We start from the raw sequence: 26,786 nt of genomic DNA on the forward strand, positions 1-26,786 counted from the left end.
TATCCTTTTGTTTCTGCGGAGGGTGGTGAGGGCCAGGGAGAGAAACAGTGGGGCAGGGAGATAGGGAACTAGAGAAGGGGCCAAGGGTGCCTTAATTTGGCCTCATTATATTTAGTCTCATGAGTGATCATTTCTATAACTTGGAAACAAAGCCTTTGGTTCAACTCAACCACATCAACCATGATGTTAATGCAAACTAATCCTGTTGGCCTGCATTTGGCCCATATCCCTTTAAGTCTTTTTCTATCCATGTATCTGGCTAAATATTACTTAAACACATACAGTATAATTGTACCTGTATACAACCTACTGGCAGACACCCACCATCTTCTGAGGAAAAGTTGCCCCTCAGGTCTCTTTAAAACTTTTCCCGTCTCATCTCATCCTCTGCTCTGTAGGTTTAGATTCCCCTACCTAGGATGTTTGGGGTGTCCAGGGAGGGGTAGTACCTCTGGTGAAGGGGTTTGTTGTGTCCATTCTGGGGCAGCTCACTCACCTTCATTCCCCATCAGACACTCATCTCTCATCTGTGGCTCCGATTAAACTCCTTGCAAGTGACAGCGGCTGCCCCGCTTCAACAGGCAGGCTAAAGCAGGCGAAGGTGGCTGGCAGGCCCCATACTCCGGTGAAATTGGGACACGTCTGTCCTATCATGTGGTCAGCTCTGGCGGATCTACAGTGAGATCCAATGGCCACGAAGGCGGTTCTGCAACGCTTCATGGAGTGCAAAGGGCATGACAAGGTGCAGAAGAAGCCATGGTCATCTACTGCAACCAAGGAAGACCTCAGTTGTGGTCTACTCATACCATTGGACCCAGACTTCTGAGATTGATTGAGTGGAACTGTCGTGGTCCGGTCCCGGGTCCTCTGGCTGTCCCTTGTTTCGGTTGGACTAAACCATAAACACCTGACGCTCATCTTGTTGGCTGGGAATATGTGGCCCTGGGATTAAGTGTGGTTGGGGGGTTGTCTTGCCAAGCTTCCCTTGGAGCAAATGGCTGGTATGGCCACTTGCCATCTTTAGGCTGTGCTGGAGAACCATTGCTTCTTGGAGCCTTGCTGTCAGTAGTCGGAGCTGTCATTGCGGTATAGATTCGGCCATTTCCCGGGCGAGCTGGGTGGCTGTCAGCCACTCTGAGCTGGGTAGGGATCCAGTTGTTTCCATAGCCAGCTAATGTTGCTGGCTATAATGGCTACTCAGAGCAGCCCTGATGCAGAGATGGAGCTGTCTGTTGTTCTTTGGTGTTTGTCTCTTCCTGTCCTTGTCCTGTGGGGTAAGTCAGGCTGTTCTGCTGTTGCCCTGTGGAAGGATCTGTCTTGCCTTGTCCTCGCCTCTGTGGGGTAAGTCAGGCTGTTCTGCTGTTGCCCTGTGGGGGGAATCTGTCCTGTCTTGTCTTTGCCCCTGTTGGGTAAGTCTGGCTGTTCTGCTATTACCTGATGGAGTGGAAGCTGAGTCCTGGCTTGTCGAAGGAGAAGTCCTGGCTCCAAGCCTCAAGCCAGGCCTCGACCCCAGCCTCAAGCCTCTAGCCAAGCCTCAAGATCCCAAGTCTTTAGCCAAGCCTTGTCATGTCCTCACCTGGGTTTGGGGTCCGAGCCTGAGGCAAGACCCAGGTTCGGGGTCCTTGTCCAGTCTCGGGCTCAGAGTCCACCCCAGGCTCCTTGTTCCTAGTCCCTCATCCTGTCCTGTTCCTAATGCTACAGTGTCTGTGTCCTGCATTTGGGTTCTGATACAACACCCCCTTATGACAGGAACTGCCCCAGTGTAACTTTAAAAACTCCCCCACACAGGTTTCTGCATGCAGTCCATCAACAGGAAGGCTGGACACTGATGAACAAGTGCTCATCAACCAATTACCCTGGGGAAAAGACAGTGAACATCCACCTTTTCTATATCCCTCATGATTGTATACACCACAATATGCCCATGATATTGAATTAAGGGTACGGTAAGTAATCTGTAAACATTTCACTGCAGTCTTATGATTCTGTAAGACTTTATTACTTGGAACATTAGAGACTGAGCATAAAATCATGAGGGCCTTACAAAGGGTGAAAGCACACAGTCTTTTTCCCAGGTTGAGAAGTCAAGAATTAGAGGGGGTAGGTTTATGGTTCAAGGGAAGAGACTTAATAGGAACCTGAGGAGCAATGTGTTCTGCAGGGTGGGTGGACAGTACATGAAATGAGCTCCCAGGGAAGGGTGGTCGAGGCAAGTACAATAACAACTGTAAGAGATATTTCATGGATATGGACAGTGCAAGGATAGAGTGGGTTTCCCAACCTGGGGTTCACAGACCCCTTGCTTAATGGTATTGGTCCATGGCATTAAAAAAGGTTGGGATCCCCTGTTTTAGAGGGATATGGACCAAATATGGGCTAATGGGATTAGTTTTGATGGACATCTTGGTTGGCATGGACAAGTTAGGCTGAAGGGCCTCTTTCCTTGCTGTATGACGATGATTATGACTGAGGAGAGCTGGGTGAGGTGACGGATGGTAGACTGGGTACGTACCTGATTCACCTGGCACAGCTCCGAGAGTTGGTTGGTCCTCTTTAAGTCATCGAGCTGATGTTGCAGCTTCTGGCTCCTGCTCCGCTCCAGCTCCAGCTCCTGCCTGCAGGCGTCAAGCTCCACCCGGACCAGAGTGCCAGCCTGCAGCTAAGAACATCCAAGATTTTTCATGAGAAGGCGTGCCAGGGAGCAAACAAGTGGTGAGGCAGCCAGGCGTGTGGAACTGGTACCATGCCAAGCCAAGACTACTGGACCATAGATCCCTGATACAAGGACCAGTTTAAGAGCTTTAGGTGGAGAGTGGAAGCTCTCAGGGTCCAGCAGGTTGGGGGGGGGGGGGGAGTGGGAAAAAAGCCAACACAGACTGGGAATTCACCCACACCAGCCTACAATACCAGTCCTGCCCAACAGATGGCAAATTGCCATTTCCACCTGGATAGTTGATTCGTCATGCAAACCAGCCTCCCCTCCTTAGACTCTGTTTATACTTCCCACTGCCTCACATAAGCAGCCAGCATAGTCAAAGACCCCACTGACCCTGAACATTCTCTCTACTCCCCTCTCCCACCAGCCAAAAGGTACAAAAGCCTGAGTGCATGAACCACCAGTCTCTCTCAAGGAGAGAGTCTATCCTATCAATATGAAGCCCATTGAATGCTCTCCTTGTACAATAAGATGGACCCTTTTCCCCACAATCTACTTCGCCATGGCTCATGCACTACATTTAACAGCACTGCACGTTCTCTGCAACTGCTACACTCAATTCTGCATCCCGTTGTCAGTTTACTTCTTCAATGTACTTACGTGCCTCTCAAAGTCCAACCCTACATCCCCATTGTGAGAGGTGTAAACAGGTGAGGCCGGCCAACGAGGCTCTGGTGAAGCTGTACAGGACAACCCCCTGTACATTGGGTGCAATGGATTGCAGAAGTATTGATGAACTCCAACCATACCATTGACCTCAGAGGACTATGGAGACTGAACATCATCAATGGCCTATGCTTCACTGCCAGCTGAACGCCCAAGATGCAATTATGTATGGTAAGACATGTCCAGATAGCATGCAAAACAAAAGCTGTTCACTTTACATGCGACAATAATAAACCAATACCAATAATAAGAAGGGGAAGTCTGAGGTAATAAGTCATCGTTGTGGAAAGAAATCATGGGAACCTTTCCCTCACACACAACTACGTGAACTGCTTCAACTACTTTATACATTCAAGAAAGCAGGGACTTCAACTTGTGCAACTATTGAGATATTATTAAGATTATTTAATAAAGTTATTCAAGTTATTCAATAGTGAGATCTCTGAAAGTCAGTTCACCTATTCCAAGTCTAATGAGGACATTGTGTTCAGGATATCTGCAATATGCTAACCAAAAGGATGTAGTACCTTAAGTTTCTTCAATTCCATTTCCATCTCCCCCTTCTCCTTCTCAAGTCCATGAATCTGGTTGCTGTTTGAAAACAAGAGGAACGTTAATGAGTTTCTCTTCCACTTCCTTCACTTGCTCACTGATAGCCCTGCCCATCATTCAAACTAATGCAGCAGAGAGAGATGAAGAGAGGGAGTGAGAGAAACAGACACAGAGAGACAGAGACATACTGAGAGAGACAGATAAAGACAGAGAGACTGGGAGAAATAGAGAGGGAGACAGACAGAGGGAGTCAGAGAGACTGGGAGAAATAGAGAGAACTGAGAGACAGAGAGTCAGAGAGACTGGGAGAGAATAATAGAGAGTCTCCCACACGGAGTAAGCAGGGATCCTGAACACTTACCGATATTTCTGTAGCTCAGCTTGGACACTCTCTAAACTCCTGGAGAACTTGGAGGAACCTCGCAGTTTCTGGGGAAAACGGAAAGAGTTGACGTAGCACTAGGGTTTCAGCAGCCCACGTTGCCTCAGTTCCCTGACAGGATGGGTGGTGACTGACTTACCGAGTCGCCGCTGATGTCCTTCTGCAGTTGGAGCAGGTCAATAATGCGTCCACTCTCCTCCTGCTGCCGCTTGAGCTGTGCCTTCTCCGCATTCACCCTGAGGCCGGGAAGAGCACTTGGTGAGATGTATTAGAGTAATGCTTCACACTAACAGGGAGGGTACAGACAGAATGTACACTGACCCTCTGCCTATCATCTACTGCCCCTTTCATCCTTCCCCCATCAGATTACTTCTTCCTCAGGCCTTTATATTTTTCACCTTCCACCTCCCAGCTCCTCACTTCATCACCCTCCCCCCATCATCTGGTCTTACCTTTCACCTGCCAGCTTGTACACTCACCGCCTTTGTATTCTGCTTTCTGCATCCTTCCTTTCCTGTCCCGATGAAGAGTCTCAGCCCAAAATGTCAACGATTTATTCTTCTCCATAGAAGCTACCAGGCCTGCTGAGTTCCTCCAGCATTTTATGCATGTTTCTCTCATTTTATTCTGCATTGTTATTGTTTTACCTCAATGCACTGTGTAATGATTTGACCTGTATGAAGCCTGTGCAAGACAAGCTTTTTCACTGTACCTCAGGACGTGTGACAATAATAAACCAATACCAATTACTGCCCCTAGAGTGGGTCCCAGTAAGCCTCTGCCTGGATTAGAGAGCATGTCTTATGAGGATAGATTGAATGAGTTGGGGCTTTTCTCTTTGGAGTGAAAGAAAATGAGAAGTGACACCATGAGAGGTGTGCAAGATAGCAAGATAGAGTGAACAGACAGTAGCTTTTTCCCAGAGCAAAAGTTGTTAATACGAGGGGACATAATTTTAAGGTAAGAAAGTATGGGAAGGATGACAGAGGTTAGTGCTTTCTTTTACACAGAGTAGGGGTGTGTGGAACCCCCTGTTAGGGGTGTTGGTAGAGGGACATTTAACAGATTCTTACATGCATGGAAGAGAGATGAAGGGGAGAGAACAGCTAGATTGATCGTAGAAGGGTGAAGGGTCAGTACTGTGCTGTAGTGTTCTATGCCCTGTGTTTGCGGAAGGTAACGAGACAACCACCCTGTGCACATCAAGAGGAAATGAAGCCCATCCCTTCATGCCAACATGATTCCTCTAGCTTTCCCAAATCAAGGTCTAAGTTCACTGTCAAAGCTTTCCACACTGACCATCCCTCATTTGCCCAAATCCCATTTTATAATCAAGGACTCCTTGATAAACAACCCTGAGATTCATTTTCTTCTGGGCATACTCAATAAATCCGATAACCATTATAGAATCAAAGAAAGACTGCACCAACTGATTTGCAAAAGCCAACAAACTGTGCAAATAGAAAGATAAAATCTATAAATAATAATAATAAATTAGCAATAAATATCAAAAACATGAGATGAAGAATTGTTGAAAGCGAGTCCATAGGTTGTGGGAGCAGTTCAGTGAAATTAAGTGAAGTCATCTCCTTTGGTTCAAGAGTCTGACGGTTGAGGGGTAATAATTGTTCCTGAACAAGTGATACAGTATATGTCCTGAAGCTCCTGTACCTTCTTCCTAATGGTAGCAGTGAAAAGAGAGCATGAACGAGGTGATGGGTGTCCCTGATGATAGATGCTGCTTTCTTGCGATAATACTCCACGTAGATGTGCTCAATGGTGGGGAGGGCTTTACTTGTGATGGACTGGGCCATATTCAGTATATTTTGTAGGATTTTCCACTCAAGGGCATTGCTGTTTCCATACCAGGCTGTGATGCAGCCAGTCAGTATACACTCCACCATACATCTATAGAAGTTTGTCAAAGTTTTAGATGTCATGTTGAACTTCTAAGGAAGTAGAGGTGCTGCCATACTTTCTTCATAATTGCTCTTCTGTGCTGGACCCAGGACAGATCCTCTGAAATGATAACACTGAGGAATCTAAAAGCGCTGACCCTCAGTCAACACCAAGAAGACAGAAAGCATAGTCATCTCCAGAAAGACAAAACATCCCACAATGTGTGATCAAGATTGGAAATACAAACGTCAAACAAGTCAACAAATTCAGATATCTTGGCAGCCAAATAACAAATGATGGCAGCTTCAAAACAGATATAAAATACAGAATAGCAATGGTGAAAGAAGCTTTCCAGAAAATGAAGACCATATTAACAGACAGAAAGATGAGCATCTACACTAAAAACAGAATACTGCAGTACTACATTTATTCTATCCTGACTTATGGAAGTGAATGCTGGACCATTTCCCCAGCAATGGAAAAGAGACTAGAAGCAGCTGAATTATGGTTCTACAGGAAAATGTGAAAAATATCTTGGACTACACACACATCAAATGAAGAAGTTCTCAGAAGAGCCCAAGCAGTTAGATCACTCATACCAACAATAAGAGAAAGACAACTCAGATTCCTAGGACACATCGTGCGGAAAGGTGAACTAGAATAACTCATTCTCTCTGGAAAGATCGAGGGGAGCAAACCTAGAGGAAGACCTTGGCTTATATACATCAAAAGCCTAGCCAGGTGGCTTCACATCGAGGAAAGGGAAGTCATCCAAAGAACAAGGGATAGATCTGTATGGAAAACCACAGTCACCAACATCTGCATTGGATATGGTACCTAGACAGACAGACAGACTCTCACCACTTCTTATCCCCTGATGAGGACAGACTCATGGACCTCTAGTTTCCTCCTCCTTAAGTCAAAGTACATTGCTTAAAGTAAAATTACGTGCTGCAAATTGCAGTGAGAGAAATTCAAAGGAGATATATTTAGAAGTTTTGTATGTCGCCTCCAGAACAGGCTCAAGAACAGATCCTAACCTACTATTTTAATGGTCACCAAGTGCAATAAGTTGGACTCTTGACCTCACAATCTACCTTGTTGTGGCCTTGCACCTTATTATCCGCTTCCACTGCACTCTCCCTCTAAATGTAGCACTTTATTCTGCACTGTCCTATTGCTCTTCCCTGGTACTACCTGAATGTGATGTGATGAAATTATCAGTAGGGATGGCATAAAAATCAAATCGTTTTACTGTACCTCGGTTCATGTTCAAAGTAAATTTATTATCAGAGTACATATATGTCACCATATACAAACCTGACATTTGTTTTCTTGCAGGCATACTTAGTAAATCAAAGAAACATAATAGAATCAATGCAAGATTACATCCAACAATATTACTGTTTGATGCACCATCAATAACTCTCAGAGACGGGAGGCAAAGGATAGGCTTTTATTAGCTGCAAACATGACCACAACATCTTGGAGACTGAGGGAGGAGCAGTGCCTCCAATCGCCTTTATACAGGGGTCTGTGGGAGAAGCCACAGTCAGCAGAGGGGCATGTCCAGACAGGTATACACATAATTTACCACACTGTTATAACTGTGACACTAGCAAACCAACAATTCTCCCCATATCCCAGGTCCAAGCAGCATAAAATAGGTCATTCAGCCCACTGGGTCTGTGATGCCCATTCCCATTAATGTGACATCAATCCGATCGTCTTCTCCCCACATTCCCATCAGCTCCTCCCAGATTCTACCCCTCCCCTCCACACAAGGGGCCACTTACAGCAGCCAATTGGCCTATCAACCCGCATACCTCTGGGATGCGCACCCGAGAAAACCCAGGTTGTCACAGGGAGAACATGCAAAGGTTTTTGCTAATTGAACCCCAGATCACTAGAGCTGTGAGATGATGGTCCTACTCGTTCAAGTTTATAGCTGTTACAGGCACACAGTCACAGGTTAGAAATAGATCTAAACTAGAATCAAAATCAGGTTTATTATCACTGGCATGAAATGTATTGTTCTGCAGCAGCAGTACAGTGCAAAAAGTACACTAAAAATTGCTATGAACAGCAATCAGAATATATATACATAAATAAATAACAGTAAAAAAGTAAATAAATATTTTCCATTCCCCTTTGAATATATAAATGGCCATTTCTATGGATTATCCATACCCCCTTGTCATAGGTGGAAGGGAGAAAGGAATATTGTTGGCTCATTTGGAATACAAATTGTGCCAAATTCCTATTCCTATGCTGTAAGTGGAACATGGTTGACCATAAGACCCTGTGGTGAACTACATATACCTGTCTGGACACCCCCCCCCCCCCGCTGACTGCTCCTGTGGCTCCTCCCACTGACTGTGGCTCCTCCCACAGACCCTGGTATAAAGGCGATTGGGGCCTGAGCCCTGCCTCTCAGTCTCCAGGATGTAGTATGGTGGTCAATTGCTGCTTGTTCTTTCTTCCAGTCAATAAAAGCCAATTTCTCGCCTCACGTCTCAGAGAGTTATTGATGGTGCATCAGACCCTAAGACATAGGAACAGAATAAGGCCATTTAACCCATTGAGTCCACTCCACCATTCAATGATGGCTGATTCAGTTTCCCTTTCAACTCCGTTCTCCTATGTTCTCCCTGTAACCTTTGGCACCCTTAGTAATCAACCTCCATTTTAAATATACCCAATGCCTTGGCCTTCACAGCTGAATGAACTCCACAGATTAACCACCTTCCAGCAAAAGAAATTCCTCCTCACCTCGACGGACATCATTGTATTCTGAGGCTGTACCATATTGTCCTAATCTCCTCATATTCAATTTATATAGGCCTTTCAATATTTGACAGGTTTCAATGAATCCCCCTCATTCTTCAGCAACTGCAGCAAATACAGGCCCAAAGCCATCAAACATTTGTCATACATAAATCATTCTATTCTTGTAATTGCAAAGACTGAGATCATTATTATCACAGTGCGGAGGTGCCAGAACATTCATTGTGATTTAAGAACATCAGGAGGTTAGCTTTCCCCTACCTGGCTAATGCCGTCCTTAACTCAATCAGCTCTTCCAAATCTGCTGCAAAGATTTCACAATCTCCCAGCAATTCAGCCTGTAGCAGGGAAGACAGAATCATCGGAAATTCAGACAGGGATTCAAAACATTGTGTAATCCTTCCATTACCTTAACAGATTACTGTATGTTAGTGGAACTGATGGGTTGCCAATCTGCAAATTCAAAACCCTATGAATTACATATGATGGGCAGTTATCTGCAAGTTTTAATGCTGGTGTTAAACAGTTGTTTCTGACTGAGAAAGGTCACATGGCAGTGGCAGTAATATCCTAAAAATACAAGTTCAAATCCCACTAAGACAGCTGGGGATTTAATTCATAGTATAACATGGAGTTGAAAAGATAATGCTGGTACAGTAATGATGAAACTACCAAACTAGCATCATCCATTTCCTTTGTGCCTTTCAGGAATGGAAAACTGTTCTTCTTACCTGTCTGCCGAGGACTAAATCGCAGAAAATTTATAACATTAGAAGCTATCATGTCTTCATTGGTTAAGAAACTATCTAGCTTGATTCAGCCCTCCTGCCCTGCAGGTACAGCTCATGGAGGCAAAGTCAAAGTGAAGAGTCACATCTCTAAAAGTAAATAATCAGAACAACTAATCAGTTCTGATCGTTGCTCTCTAATCACACATTTATTTTTATTTATTCAGTTAAGTACTAAAATCTAAAATAAAAGCAGTAAACGGTGCAGCTACTCAGCAGGTTGGCCAGCATCCGTGGACAAAGCTAACTGTTCCCAATAATGATCAAGGACCATCAATCTTAAATATTGACACTATTTCGCTTTTCATAGATGTTCCCTTTGTTCAATCCATCTCTCTCCCACCCTCTCTTCAATTTATAAGGAGAAGGCAGAGCAGAAGGATGATGGTGCTAAATGGCGACTCCTTTGTTTGCATCTTTGGAAACAGCTCTTTTTCCATCTTTAATATCTTTATTTTTCCCTTTTGGGGTTCTTGTGAAGACCCTGACCTGGAGTTACACACCGACTTCGGTTCCCTGCGGGAATGGGACCCACTCTCAGGGTTTTATAACTGGCCGTTGCTCAGCACGCCAACGGCTCGGCCTAAGAGTCTGGCTCAGTTTTGTAAGCCTAGGATCTTGGGGCTCTGGAGACAGGTGGATCGAAGGTTGCTGTCACGGCAGGAGACCCGTGTGTCATCAGGGGAGTCAGAATACTACAGCTGTGTGCCCAGATCTTTTGGCATAGAACTTGAAAAAAGCGACAAACGGACTTTTAACATCGTAAACAAGTAAGTTATTTGTTACGTCTCCCCGCCCACTGTGAAATTGGAGTCACCTCTTTCTCCCTTATTCGGGAGAGAGAGAGCCTGTGGTGCGTCAAATGGGTGAAACACGAAGTCTTTGGGGTAACTGCAAGTCTGTGTTCATTGCTTGAGTGCTCAGTGGTGGTGCCGATGCTTTTTTTCTGCCGGTGGGGGGGGGGGGAAGGGGGATTGCTTCTTGCCGTCACTTCGCACGGGAGGGAGGGGGGCTGGGGGGGACTTTAGGGTTCTGACATTTAACTGTCGTTCATTGTTTGAGGCACTCCTCTGTTTTTGGGGATAGTTGTGAAGAAAAAACATTTCAGGATGTATATTGTATACATTTCTCTGAAATTAAATATACCTTTGAAAACTTATAACTATCTTCCATCACTTTCCAAGTTATAATGAAGGCTCTTCAAGCTGAAGCATTAACTCAGTGTTTCTACAGAAGGAACTTGATCTCTTGCTCACTTCTGGCATTTTCAGTTGTTTTTTACTTGGGAACAGAAGACTTCAGGATGAATAATATGGTGCTCTATCATCTAAAGCAAGGGTCCCCAACCATGGCTACCTACCATTAACTGAGGGATCTGTGGGCCCCAGGTTGGGAACCTCTGATCTAGAGAAAGGATTGCAAATCCCATCATGCTGCCCAGAGAATTTAATTTCAGGCAATTAACAATCTATAATCAGTAATTTTAACAACAGAACTATAGGGTCAATGTAAAAATACTCCATACACTTCAAAGAAGGAAAGCTGCTACCCTTATTTGGTCTAGACTAGTGGTTGCCACAGGGTGGTGGTGGGAGTTTCTAAGGGAACGATAAAGATAAAGGGTATGGTGGGGTGGTGCTTAGTAGCAAGGGGGAGTATGAGGGATTATAGGCTTAATTAAAGAAATTAATTACCTATTATAAGCATTTGATCCTCAATGCCTCATAATTGCTGACAATGATCATGTAATCACCTCATCACTTGCTGACCCACCATCCTCTTAGACTTTGTTTGAAGCACATTATAGTTGTTGAAAAGCAATGTGACACTTCAGGCATATCGTGAGAAATCTGGACTGAAGGAATCATGTTATTTCAGGGCCTTGTCTGCACACTATTGCCATTCAATACTGTAGTACAGCTTTAGTTAGTACAATTCCCACACTCTAATCATGCAGTGATGCAATTCCTGTGAATTAGAGTATGGCATTCAATGGAATCTGTCCGTCTGAATGGTTTTAACCAGATTTCTCCAGCCCACGAGCCAACCAAGATATCGCTGCTCTACTTTATGTACCTTCAGAGAGTCATGTTTTTCCTGAGCTATGGTGACATCATAACTTTCCCCTTTATAGATTGCAGCATTTAAACTGCGGTCATTAATCCACAATGCAAATAGCAGAAGCAAACCAAACAAAAAGAAGTGTCGACAGAGTGGAGTATCGGAAATATGGATTTGTACCAACACCAGGCAAATAACAGCAGCCCATGTGTCTGTTGTGTGAAAAAGATTTTCAAGTGAGGCAATGAAACTACCCAGACCCCTTGAAAATTTTAAGAGACAACATCCTGATAAAGCAAAATTAAATGGAAAGCACTTCAAAACATGTTTGCCAACATTTCATAAGATAGTGATATTTCGCATACTTCATACAAAGTTTCATTGCTCATTGCTAAATCTAAATCCCCATTCAATTGAAGAACTGATTCAGACAGCAGTAAGGGAGGTTCTGAGTATGGTTTTGCACAATTCACCAAATAATTAAAGTGATTCCACTCAGCAACAACTCTGTTCAAAGATAAATAGATGAAATGTCTGAGAATGTGGAGGACACATTGGGCAACATACTTGGGACAGAATTTGATCTGCAGTTGGATGGGCCAACTTTGCCAGGCAACAAATCTTTGCTTCTTGGTCATGTTCACTTTCATAAAAAATGAAAACATGTTTCAAAAGCTGTTATTTGCAAGGGTCCTAATCATTAAATACCACTATTTCAGTGATAAATGGAATCAATTCCCATCCTTTCAATTCTTGACCATTTCGACTGGTTTATATTGAGAAGGATGATCAGTTTCAATGCTTGCTGTTACACATACAAGTCAGACGGCTCTCAAAAGGAAACTGCCTGAAACACTTTTATATGCTTTTTGGAACTGTGATGAAATTCTTTGAAGACTTGAATATTTCAATCTGCAATCAACTCAGGAATATTAGGTATGACATTGCTTATTTGACAGAATTATTTGCAAAGATGAATTAAATTAGTCTTCAGTTGCAAGGAAATGATGTGAATCTTCACAAAGTGAAATCAGGTACCTCCACATTTCTGTCCATGTTAACCCTATTTAAGTGTGACATTGGGCATTGCAAATTTGTCCAATTGCTGAGACTCTCTGAGCTGGAAGAAAAAGTAAAGAATACCACACTATGATATTCCAAGTATACCTATGCAATCCTATATTAGATGCATAAAGGATGTCAGAGATTTTAGGATCTTCTCTCAATCCAAATTCCTGATTGGGTAATAAAACAATTCCTGAACATTTGTAATAAGGAATTAACAGGAAGGATGGAGGAAGAACTGATCTTGCTACAATATGACATTGAGCTGAAGCCAAGGTTCACAAATTCATATCAAGATTTTTTGGTTGCAGAACGAACTCTGACTGCTATCTTGAACATTGGAAAAAGATCAAGTTGTTTTTTATTGCCTTTCAAACATCATATTTAGTGGAGCACAGTTTCAGTGCAGTCACCCAACTTCTTTCAAAGCAAAGAAATAGAATGTGAATTACTGAACGTGGGGATCTGAGACTCCTTCTGAGTGACATTCAGCCTGATGTTGAGAAGCTGATATCCCTGCACCAAACCCATCCATCTCACTGAAATGTGAAAAGCAATGAAGTAGTGACTAGTTGGACTACTAATGTACGCTCTAAAATTGTTGATGAAAATTGTTTTATAATTATATAAAGAAATCATTTTATTTGCAGCAAAAAATGAGTTGGAATAATTTTTGCAATTATTTGTCACTGCTTTGAAATTGTAGTTCTTATTTTCTTTCACTGTGCACTGCATACCAAAACACTTTGTAAAGTTTTTATGTAATGGCTGGAAAGGGAGAGAGTGGCACAAGGGATGTGGTCTGGGAGCCAAAATCATTTGAGAACCATGGGTCTAGACTAATATATAAATCCAATTCCAGAGTCAAATTGGAAATGGGTCAGCAGATTGCTTGGTTTCAGAGAGTCCCATTTTCAACGAACCCCGATTCCACACTGCCCCGTATCAAAGTGGGAGCACACTTGCCACATGGACTGTAGGGTCTGAAGGAGAATTTTTACCATCATCTTCTCAAGAGCAATCAGGGAGGGACATTAAATGTTCACCGTGCCAAATGGCGCCATCTCCTGAGAAAATAAAATGTACACACTGTTGCTATCACTGAGACAAATTGCTTCTCAGGCCCTGTGTCAACTTCCGTCTCCCTGATAAAAGCTCATACCTTCTCCTTCTTGGTCAGTTGTTTCACAGCTGCCAGCTGGAGTTCCTTCTCCTTGGCTTTGAGTGCACAGGCAGTTTCCTGCCACTTCTCCTTCCACTGCTGAGCAACTTCACCCTGCTCCAGGGTTACCATGGTGAGCTCTTCAGCCTTCAGCTGTAACTCTGTCTCCAGGCATTTGCTGCGCTCTCTTAGCTGGGCCTCAGAAACCCTGGAGAGGAAGCACATCGATGTTAGTGAACAGGGTTCAGTGAAGATTAGAGACCGTCAATGGCCACTGTCGACTGATACTCAGCACAGACTAAAGAATTCCTATTAATGGTCATATCTTAGTGACATTTTGGGCACAATGGGAGAATTACTGACAATCGTGCCTGTTGACTATACTACTCAGAGTGAGATTGATTTATGCAAATAATTTATACATGATCATCCTCCACTCACAGCACTATGTATTTAGTTATTTATCTATCTACTTATTTATTTACAGATACAGCACAGAATTCGCCTTTCCAGCCCTTCATGCTGTACTGCCCATCAGCCCCTCGATTTAATCCTAGCCTAATCATGGGGATAGTTTACAGTGACCAATTAACCTACTAACCAGTATGTTCTTTGGACTGTGGGAGGAAACCGGAACACCCAGAGGAAACCCACACATTCCATGCTGAGGACGTGCAAACTCCTTACAGAGGATGCTGGAATTGAACTCTGAACTCCAACACTCTGAGCTGTAATAACGTTGCAATATCCACTACACTACCGTGGCACCACTACTCTAAGAATTTTCCTGCTTTTCCTGCATTTGATGGCACTGAGCATGTGCTCACTGGAGTTTAGAAGAATGAGGGGGGATCTCATTGAAACCTAACAAATATTGAAAGGCCTAGACAGAGTAGACGGGGAGAAGGTGTTTGCTATTCTGGGGGAGTCTAGGACCAGAGGGCACAGCTTCAGAATACAAGTACATTGCTTTATAACAGAGATAAGGAGGAGTTTCTTTAGATAGAGGGTGATGAATCTGTGAAATTTGTCTGTATTTATAGCAGAGGTTGATAGGTAAGGGTGTCAAAAGTTATGGGGAGAAGGCAGGAGAATGGGGTTGAGGGGGAATAATAAATCAGCTACGATTAAATGGCGGAGCAGACTCAGTGGACCAGATGGCCTAATTCTGCTCCTCTGTCTTATGGCCTCAGCTAGAAGTTACTGTGGTTTCTGTTTCCAATATTAATTAGAGTCAAAATTATACAGCATGGAGATAGGCATAACTCAGATCCCCTTTAATTCTTTCCTGTTTCACCTTAAACCTAGGTCCTCTAGTTTGGATTCCCTACTCTGTGCAAAAGATTTTGACCATCCACTTTATAGAGTCATAGAACAGAAATAGGATCTTTGGCCCATCTAGACTGTTCCAAACTGTTATTCTGCCTGGTCCCATTGACTTGTACCTGGACCATAACTCTCCATTTCCCTCCCATCCATATACTTAGCCAAATTTCTCTTAAATTCTGAAATCAAACCTGATCCACCACTTCTGCCGGCAGCTCAGTTCACACTCACACCACCGAGTGAAGAGCTTCCTCCCCAGGTTCCCCTTAAGTATTTCACCTTTCACCCTTAACCTATGACCACTAGCTCTGCTGTCACCTAACAGGAGGGAAAAAGCCCATCTGGATTTTCCGTATCTATACCCCTTATAGTTTTGTATACCTCTATCAAACCTCCCTTCATTCTCCTAGGCTCCACTGAATAAACTCCTAACCTAGTCAATGATTCTCTATAACTCAAGTTCTCATAACTTGGCAACACCCTGGTAAATTTTCACTGTACTCTTTCAATCTTGTTGATGTCTTTCCCGTAGATAGGTGACCAAGACTGCACACAATATTCCAAATTAGGCCTCACCAATGTTATCTATGCATTTTGTGATTCTATAGCCCTTAATAAGGTCACTCCTCGGCCTCCTTCACTCCCAGCCTTTCAGCTTCCTGTGAAATGAGTGATCTCCCCCACTCAATCACTTCTAACTCCCCTGCCTGACGCTGTTGATAAAAGTTGTGCCTTTCTCAAAACTAAATAACGTGGGGTCATTTTAAATTGAGATTGGCCTAATGTGAAATGCTTGTCTGGCCCAGACCTAACACAAATTGATTAGAAGCTTGAAAGCCAATCTCACTTTGCAAATACCAAAGAACAAGTTCCACAGGTTGGAGATCCTGGTAGAAGACAACATGTTCTCAGCATAAAGTGTTCGTTAATAAAGACATTCCTTTCCACAAAAGGTTACAAGTCTTTGGAATTCCTGACTTTTTAATGACAATACTGTTTACTTATTCATTTTTTGTATTTGCATACTGGTTGCTTGTCAGTGTTTGTATGTAGTTTTTCATTAGTGATATTGTATTTCTTTATTCTACTGTAAATGCTTGCAAGTGAATGAATCTCAGGGTATATGGTGACATATACATACTTAGCTACTAAATATACTTTGAACTTTGAGCTACTCCAGAAGGTAGTAGATTATCATGGAAAACTGATGATTGAGGATTGGGACGTTAGGTCAGAGTCACAGCATAGCAAAGCCCTTCTGTTCACTGAGTCTTTGCTGACTATCAAGTACACACCCCACATTTTAATAATCTCCCCACACCCCCATATCCACCATTTGCCTGCACTGTAGGGGTAATATGCAGGGGCCATTAATTCATGATCCACACTCAGGGAAGTGAGAGGGAAATGAAATAACTGGGAGAAATATGGTAGAGTAGCAGTTAGTGCAACACTATTAGAGCTTAGGGTGCTGGAATTCAAAGTTCAGTTCCTGTGCCCTCTGGAAGAAATTTGTATGTTCTTCCCATGTGTGCGTGGGTTTCCTCCACAGTCCAAAGACATACTGGCTAGTGAGCTAATTGGTTATTGTAAATTGTCCTGTGATTAGGCTACGGTTCATACTGGGGTTGCTGGGCAACATGACTCATTGAGCAAGAAGAGCCTGTTTTATGCTGTATCTCTAAATAAAGTTTTCTAAAAACACACTTGGCTACAGCGGAACTTCACACGGACAGCACTGGAGATCAGGCTGAAGCTGGGTCACTGATACTATGAGGCAGCAGCTCTACTAGCTGTGTCACTCCACAACCTGTAGAGACTCACAGCAATGAAACTGGCCCTTCTGTGTTCTACATGTATACACAAGTCGTTATACACATACATTCTGAAATGCTCACAGACAAAGGTCCGAAGAAATGATTAAAGAAGGTACAATAACACTATTTAAAAGACATTTGCACAGGTACAGGGATAGGAAAGGTTTCTGCTTCGATCACTCCCTTGGGCAGCTCGTTCCACATACCCACCACCCTCTGTGAGGAAAAACTTGCCCTTTATGTCCCCTTTAAATCTTTTGCTTCTCACCTTAAACCTACAATTAGGGTTTTAGACACCCCAATTGTAAGGGAAAGAGCTGACCACTCATGTTACCTAAACCCACAATGATTTTATTTACCACTACGAGTCAGTATATTGAATTAAGGGCTCTACGAGTAATCCATAAACATTCTGGTATAGACTCCTATGTCTCCATAGGACATGTATTCCTTGGAACTCGGGAGTATGAGAAGTGACCTGATAGCGGTGTATAGTGGTTAGCACGATGCTACTACAGCTCGAGGCATTCTGGAGTTCTGAGTTTGATTCCAGCACCATTCTCCATATATCCTCCGTGTGGAATGTGTGGGTTTTGCCCCTTGCCCTGCTTTCCTCCCACAGTCCAAAGACATACTGGCTAGTGAGCTAATTAGTCATTGTAAATTGTCCTGTATCTCCTATGTCTCATTCTAATAGATTAGGGTCAGGCAGGTTTGTTGAGGGTTGCTGGGTGGAGTGGCTCGAAGGGCTGGAAGGCCTAAATAAATAACGCAATAAAATAATGAGGGATTGAGTGAATGCGCAAGATCTTTTTTTCAGGGATGGAGAAGCAAACTAGAACTAGAGGGCATAGGTTTAAAATGAAAGGGCTGCCAGGAGCTGGAGACGCTCATGGAGTGAGTACTGTTTTGGATTTGCTCCATAACCTTTACTTTTTTTAACTTTTGATCACCCTTATTCAGCTTATTTTTTACCTATACCGAAAGTTTCTTTGTTATTTTTTTTTGTTTGGATTTACTGCCAAGAGTTTGTTGTGAACTTTTGAAGATATGCAAACAGAAATGTCTCTCAGGTCTAAGGGATGGGATCCCGGACGCAATCCGAACGGTAATGGAAAGAAGCAGGCTCTGCCACAACAAACTCAATTAACTTTTGAATTGTTTATGGAGGTTTTGGATAAAAAATTTGCTGAACTACAACAATTTTTTAAAGAAGATATAAAGGCTTTTCAAGAGTACATGGTTAAGACAGATTTAGTAATTAAATAGCAACAAGCTCTTATTGCGTCTCTGCAAGAAGATGCTCGGAAGCGAGATTTGACTATTGAAAAACTGCAACAGGATTTAATTTCGACCATTAAGCTGATGGAAGCCCTTAAAGCCAAGACTGACGATTTTGAGAATCGGTCCAGAAGACAGAACTTACGTATACTTGGTCTTCCAGACGGCATAGAAAAAGATGACCCTTCGAAATATTTTGCTCAACTTTTAAAAGAAGCGTTTCCGACGATTTTCCCGAATAACCCCCCTTTATTGGATCGGGCACATAGAATTCGGCGTCGATCACCGAGTGCTACAGACAAACCTTGGGTGGTAATTGTCCGGTTCCATTATGTACATGACAAAGAACAACTTATAAGAGCAGCTCGTCGAGCAGGAATGATTAAATTCAAAGAATTTTTCTTCCTCCTGGTCGAAGACTTTAGCCCTGATCTTTTAAAAAGAAGGCTTCTTTTTAAACCGGTGATGGCTGAATGTTATGAGAAAAATCTGAAACCTGCACTTCTATACCCTGCGAAGCTTCGAATTTCTCCGTCGAATGCTCCACGACAAGTTTTCACTTCAACTTCAGAAGTGAGAAAATATCTGGAGGAGAACTTCCCTACTGCTACAGACACCAGTCTCTAATAAATGAACGATTCTGATCGTGTAAGATGGTTCTTGATCTCTTAAACCAGAATTAAAATCTGGTTATTGGTGTAGGTTCATCCTATACTTTATACTTAAGTTAAAGTGTGCTTTCGTCATATTAATTGTTTTGTCTTATATACTTTAATCATTTAACTACATACTTGTCCATTAACTTTGTTCCTTCGAAGGTATATTTTTAATTCTTTGAAGGTGAACTTTTCTTTGATTAAGATGGTGGTTTTTTGAAAAAGATTTTTGGTTTTGCTTAAGATGGCATTATGTTTATATTTTTTTCGCCTTTTTCCTACAATCCATCGCTTATCATAACTTAAATATTTTTTGTTTTGTCTGGGCTAGAGCCCGATTTATAATTTTTTTTAGTGATTATATTTTTATTCTTTTTACAACTAACTATACTTAGAAATATGGTTTTTATTATAGCGATTTTAATTTTTAAAGTTGGGGTGATGCTTTTATATATATCCTTTATATATGGAGTGTTCTTCAGCTGACATGGGGGTAGGATTAGTCTTATTTTTTCCCTTTTTAAGTCATATTTTGGCTTTTTCTCTTTTTCTTGGGGGGTGGGGGGGATGGTCTGTTTTCTAATTCTATTTTTTTGTACCAGTTTGTGTTAGTTTTTTTATTTGGGCTGTTTTTGAACTTCAAATATGTCTGTGTTGTCGTCACTTCCGGGTCTTCTCTTTACTTTTGTTCCTCTTCTGGGTGCATGAGTTTATAAGTTGGTTAACCCTTTCTATACCAAAGGGTTGATTTTAGAATTATGGCTCAGACCATTAATTTTGTGTCTTGGAATACTAATGGTTTAAATCATCCAATTAAACGAAAGAAGATTTTCAAAGTATTCCAAAGACTTAATGCTCATATCATTTTTGTACAAGAAACTCAAGTGAGGAAGGAGGACAAATTTCGTTTTTTTAGATTTTGGCGGGGTCAACAGTATCACGCAAATTCAAATGCTAAAGTAAAAGGAGTTTCAATTTTTATTGACTCCCCTATTTCATTTGTTCAACATGATATTTTTTCGGATCCGAATGGCAGATTTTTGTTAATTACAGGTTTACTTTGTAATAAAAAGATTGCTTTGGTTAATGTTTATGCTCCAAATGTGGATTGTCCTGACTTTTTTAAGTCTTTATTTACCTCTTTACCCAATCTAAATGAATATAAGTTAATAATGGGTGGTGACTTTAATTGTTGTTTAAATCCTCTGATGGATAAATCTTTATCTATTCAGACTTTACCTAATAAGTCGGCCACTTGTATTAACTCTTTTTTGACTGACAATGGAGTTTTTGATATTTGGAGATTCCGGCATCCTAATGACAAAGAGTTTTCTTTTTTCTCACATGTTTATCACTCTTATTCGAGAACTGATTATTTTTTTGTAGACTCTTGTTTTATTCCATTGGTAATCGGTTGTAACTATGATATTATAGCTATCTCTGATCATGCTCCATTATTACTTTCTATGAAATTTACGGATACAGCTTCTAATGCTAGACAATGGCGATTTGACTCTACCTTGTTGCAAGACTCTGACTTTATACAATTTATGGAGGAGCAGATCGACTTCTTCTTTTCAACTAATTCTACAGATGATATTTCCTGCGGAACACTTTGGGACACTTTTAAAGCGTATATACGTGGATAGATTATTTCTTATTCTGTTGGTTTGAGGAAACGTACTAAAATGGAAACTCTCTTATTGGTTGATAAAATTAAAGAGATTGATAAGAAATATTCGATTGCTCCTAGTAAGGAGCTTTACAAACAAAGGGTTGAACTTCAAATGGAACATAGTTTATTACTTACATCCTCGATTGAAAATCAATTAATGAAATCTAAATCTGATTTTTACATACATAGTGATAAATCTGGTAAACTGTTAGCTAGTCAATTGAAGAATGCTTTGGTTAAACGTCAAATCACTAAGATTGGTCAGCAGAATGGGAATCTGACAGTTAATCATGATGAGATAAATAAGGCATTTCAAGACTTCTATACCTCCCTGTATCAATCTGAATTTCCTCAAGATCATAATACCATGTCTGATTTTCTTGGGAAATTAAATTTTCCAAGATTATCATCTGATGATCTTTTGATATTGGATACTCCTATTACGGATGTAGAAATTAAGGGGGCTATTTCCTCAATGAATTCTGGGAAAGCACCGGGTCCAGATGGTTATACAGTTGAATTTTTTAAATTTCTTTCTGCTACTCTTTCCCCTTGGTTAGGTAAGGTTTTTGAGGAAGCCATTAGATTGGGGAATATGCCACAATCTTTTTATAGAGCTTCCATTTCTTTAATATTGAAGAAAGATAAAGACCCTACTAACTGTGCTTCTTATAGACCTATATCTTTATTGAATGTAGACTCCAAGATTTTTTCCAAGTTACTGGCATCTAGATTGGAGAAGTATTACCCAAAATTATTTCAGATGATCAAACTGGTTTTATTAAAAATCGTTATTCTTTTTTTAACATTAGGAGATTGTTGAATATTGTTTATACTCCCTCACATGACACTTCAGAATGCGTGATTTCATTAGATGCGGAGAAAGCATTTGATAGAGTTGAATGGCCTTACTTATTTAATGTGTCGGAGAAGTTTAATTTTAGTCCGATATTTATATCATAGATTAAATTGATTTATCATACTCCAGTAGCCTCAGTGTTTACCAATAATCAAAGATCTCCCTTTTGTCGCTTATTTCGGGGCACTAGACAAGGATGTCCTCTTAGTCCTTTACTATTTAACATTGCCTTAGAACCTTTGGAAATTGCCATCAGACAATCACAGGATATTTTGGGTATTAATCATGGGACAGATATTCATAAGTTATCTTTGTATGCAGATGATTTATTACTATTCATTTCTAACCCGGAGAAATCCATTCCAGCAGTTTTATCATTATTGGCTCAATTTAGTGAGTTTTCTGGGTATAAGTTAAATCTTAATAAAAGTGAATTGTTTCCTTTGAATAAACGGGTCCCAATTTATGGAAATTTACCTTTTACATTAGGTAATGACTCTTTTACTTATTTAGGGATCAAAATCACAAAAAACCATAAAGATTTATTTAGATTTAATTTTTTACCCTTAATTGATCAGATTAAAGATTTGTTTACTGAGTGGTCACCTTTATCTTTATCCCTAATAGGTAGGATTAATGCTATTAAGATGGTTATTTTACCTAAGTTTTTATATATTTTTCAAGCGATACCAATTTTTATCCCAAAATCTTTTTTTTACTAATGTTGACTCTAAAATTTCTTCATATATATGGCAGAATAAAAATCCCAGGTTAGGTAAAACATATTTACAGAAGACAAAAAAGGAAGGCGAGTTAGCATTACCTAATTTCAGATTTTACTATTGGGCAGCTAATATTAGATATTTGTTATGCTGGTTGAAAGATGGGGGTGGATCTTTTGGCCCTTGTTGGGTGAGTTTAGAAACTAAATCGGTATCAGCTTATGCTCTGGGTTCTATTTTAGGGACTTCTCTCCCTTTTGCTCTTTCTAAATTGTCGAAACGAATTGACAACCCGATAGTTAAACATACTTTGCGTATATGGTTTCAATTTCGGAGATTTTTTGGGTTGACTCAATTCGTTTTAAATAGTCCTACTGTATCTAATTGTTTTTTTCACCCTTCCATTATAGATCAAGCTTATTCAGCTTGGAAAACTAAGGGATTACTAAGATTTTCTGATTTATTTTTAGATAATTATTTCATGTCTTTTGAGCAATTATCCAACAAATAACTTGCCTAGATTTCATTTTTTTAGATATTTACAGATTAGACATTTTTTAAGTTCTGTACTCTCTACGTTTCCAAATTTTGTGCCTTCAGATATTTTGGAGAGTTTATTTGAATTAGACCCTTTTCAAAAAGGGCTTATTTCAAAACTTTATAATATAATTATGAAGATACGTTCAGAGCCTCTTTATAAGACTAAAAAGGATTGGGAAAGAGAGCTTAGTCTTAGTATTTCTAGTGAGAATTGGGATAGAATTCTTCAATTAGTTAAAACATCATCGTTATGTGCCAAACATTCACTAATACAATTTAAGGTCGTACATAGGGCCCATATGTCCAAGGATAAATTAGCTCATTTTTACTCTCATATTAGTCCTATTTGTGATAGATGTCATTCTGAAATTGCGTCTTTAACTCATATGTTTTGGTCTTGTTCATTTTTGGAGAAATATTGGAAAGATATTTTTGATATTATTTCTGCGGTTTTGAATATCGATTTACAACCTCATCCTATTACCGCAATTTTTGGTTTACCAATCTTAGACTCACTGCATTTATCTTCTTCTGCCCGTTGAATGATTGCATTTCTAACTCTGATGGCTAGAAGATCTATATTGTTGAATTGGAAAGAAATTAATCCTCCCACTGTATTTAATTGGTTCTCTCAAACTATGTTATGTTTAAATTTAGAAAAAATTGGAACTGGTACTTTTGAGACTTCTTTAAATTTGAAAAGTTATGGAGACCATTTATTCAACATTTTCATATGATGTAATATGACCCTGTGCCAAGTTCATTTGATTTCCCAGCTTTTAGCTTATGGATTTTGAGAGGACCGGAAGTGACGGCATTGATGAATATTTATTCATGTGAGATATTATAAACTGCCCCCTTTTTTTTCCTCTTTTTTGCTTCTTTTTTCTTCTATATTAGTTATTAGATTAGATTAGCTAGTTTGGCATTATATTTTTTTTGTTTTTTTTTCTTACTTTTTTCTGTTTTCTTTATATCATATATTATGAAATATTTAGACTTACTATGTTCATACATATATTTTATGGCTTATGTTTTGGTAAACTCATTTATATTGTAACTATTATGTATGTTTTTTTTCATATGTAATGGAATTTATATGTTGGTAATTTCTTTATCAATATATCATTTGTATTCTGTCCATATTACTAATATTAATAAAAAGATTTAGAATGAAAGAAAGGGCTGCCAGACGAAGTGGTTGAGATAGGAACAACAACAATTAAAAGACATGGACGAGTTGGGCTGAAGGGCTGTTTATGTATTTCTCCAACACTCGGACTCTGAATCTAACTCTTAATGTAATGTTTCAGGTATGTGCCTTTGCTCTTTGGACTCTTGTGAACCGTCTTGAGCCCTGTATCTAAGAAAGGATGGATCATGAGAATGATCCTGGGAATGACAGGGTTAATGTATGAAGAGCGTTTCTTTGGCTCTGGATCTGCACTCGTTGGAATTTAGAAGAATGAGGGGGTATCTCATTAAAACTTATGAATATTGAAAGACCTGGACAAGGTGGACATGCAGACAATGTTTCTAATAGAGGGAGAGTCTAGGATCAGGCAGCACAGTCTCAGAATACAAGGGCGTCCCTTTATAGCAGAGATGAGGAGGAATTTCCATGAGGGTGATCCCATTGAAATCTACCGAATATAAAAAGGCTTGGATAGAGTAGACATGGAGAGGATGTTGCCTACAGTGGGGGAGTCTAGTACCAGAGGGCACAACCTCAGAATAGGGGGACATCTATTTAGAACAGAGTTGAAGGGAAACTTCTTTAACCATCAGGTGGTGAATCTTTGAAATTCATTGGCACAGGTGGCAGTGGAAGCAAAGTTATTGGGTATATTTAAAGTGGTGGTTGCTAAGTTCTTGATTAAAAGGGCAACAAAAGTGACGTGCAGAAGGCAGGAGAATGGGGTTGGGAAAATAGACCATGATCAAATGGTAAAGATGGGCCAAATGGCCTAATTCTGTCCCTATGTCTTATGGTCTTACAACCTCCTTTTACCTGAGCTCTTCACAGTGTTCCTTTAGAACCTTAACCTCGTCATCATGGGCTTTGACGTCTGCCTGTACAGCAGTCAGCAGCGTCTCCTTCTCACCGACCAGCTGAGCTCGCTCACTTTCCAGGGCCTCTATCTGATTGTTCAGGATCTTCCTCTCGGCTTCCAGATGATGGAGCTGCTCCTGGCGCAGCCCCAGAGTCTGCCGCAACTCGCCCAGCTCTGCAGTAAGCCTCTCGTTCACCTGGAAATGAAACAGAGCGGTCACTGACTCTCACCCAGCTGAACACCGGATCAACAATGGGAAACAGCAACAGAGAGGGAGAAGACCTGACAGCACAGACCCTCGGCTCCAAGCAAACAAGAGGAAACTATCTTAAGTTCAAGTTCAAGTTTATTGTCATTCAACTGTACAGATGTATACCACCCAACGAAACAACGTTCCTCCAGACCAAGGTGTACAACACATTACATGTAACTCACACACAACACATGAAGTAATATTACTGCAAGTAAATTAACAAACAATAAATATATTCCAGAATATTGACATCCAGTATAAGACCCATTTCCAACACAAGTGCAGAAGTAAATAGTATAATGCTGCTGGCACTTCATTCGTGATGAGACCTCGGTGATGGCAGGGAGTTCAGGGTTCTTATGTCCTGGAAGAAGAACCTGCTTCCCTTCCTAAAGGTCCCTGCGCTGATGCTACCCTCCTGCCTGATGGTAGGGGGGGTCAAAGAGATTGGCACCCCGATGGGAGGGATCTGTAACAACGCAAAGAGTCCTGTGTACGCAGCGCTCCTGATAAACATCTTGGATGAGTGGAAGAGAAATTGAAGTTATGGCGACATCTAGTGAATTCATTGATTACCCCACTGTCCATACGGTCATTTGGTTACCTAAGCTTCTACATGAGAGCAAGATTTACAGTAGAGTCATATAGAAAAGGTGTCCTCACTCAGTTTGCTTATTGTAACCAAGGAGTCAAAGTCAAAGTAACATTTATTATCAAAATATGCATCTGTTACCATATACTATATTATCTTCTAGGCAAAGTAAAGAAATACAATAGAATTGATGAACAGTTATACATAAAGATTAAATTCAAGTTTATTGTCATTTCAACCATGTATATGTACACCGAATGAAACATCATTCATTCGAACCAAGGTTCACAACACAGTATGTATAATTCATACACAACACATATAATAAATTTATAGTACCACAAATAAATTAACAAATAATAATGTGAATTTATGCCACAAGTTTAAAAAGTAAACAGTATAATGTTACTGGTGTTTCATAGGTGGAAAGATCTGGGTGGTGGCAGGGAGTTCAGTAGTCTCAAAGCCTGGGGGAGGAAGCTGCTTCCCACCTTAAGAGTCCTTGTCGTAATTCTGTGGTACCTCCTGCCCAATGGTAGGGGTCAAAGAGATTGCTGAATGGATGGAAGTTATCATTGACAAAGACTAACAAACAATCAATGTGGAAAAGAAGACAAATTGTGCAAATTTAAAAAATAATACTGAGAATACAAGTTGTAAAGAGTCCATGAAAGTGAGTCTGTAGGTTGTCATACTAGTTCAGAGCTGTGTTGAGTGAAGTTATCCATGCCAACTCAAGGGCCTGATAGTTGCCAGTGACACAAGTATTGTTTATGGAATTTCAGATGGTGATGAGGAGGTGTACAGGAGCATGATAGTTCAGCTGGTTAAGTAGTGTCATAGCAATAACCTTGCACTCAACATCAGTAAGACCAAGGAATTGATTGTTGACTTCAAGAAGGGGAAGTCAAGGGAACACACACCCGTCCTCAT

General features: G+C 40.8%; 1 protein-coding gene across 10 annotated transcripts in view; it reads right to left on the reverse strand.

Moving 5' to 3' along the window:
- The window catches only part of LOC132379061 (myosin-8-like), a 142,780-nt gene that overhangs the window by 60,903 nt on the left and 55,091 nt on the right, over positions 1-26,786 (reverse strand). For all 10 annotated transcript variants that reach the window (XM_059946574.1, XM_059946573.1, XM_059946571.1 and 7 more), the window contains 7 exons: positions 24,966-25,204; positions 14,079-14,286; positions 9,264-9,340; positions 4,456-4,552; positions 4,296-4,363; positions 3,910-3,973; positions 2,513-2,659 (listed from right to left, as the gene is read on the reverse strand). In XM_059946574.1, the coding sequence (XP_059802557.1) occupies positions 2,513-2,659; positions 3,910-3,973; positions 4,296-4,363; positions 4,456-4,552; positions 9,264-9,340; positions 14,079-14,286; positions 24,966-25,204 (900 nt within the window). The remainder of the gene's footprint in view (positions 1-2,512; positions 2,660-3,909; positions 3,974-4,295; positions 4,364-4,455; positions 4,553-9,263; positions 9,341-14,078; positions 14,287-24,965; positions 25,205-26,786) is intronic.

Source organism: Hypanus sabinus, chromosome 21 (assembly GCF_030144855.1).
Source record: "Hypanus sabinus isolate sHypSab1 chromosome 21, sHypSab1.hap1, whole genome shotgun sequence".
Taxonomy (NCBI): domain Eukaryota; kingdom Metazoa; phylum Chordata; class Chondrichthyes; order Myliobatiformes; family Dasyatidae; genus Hypanus; species Hypanus sabinus.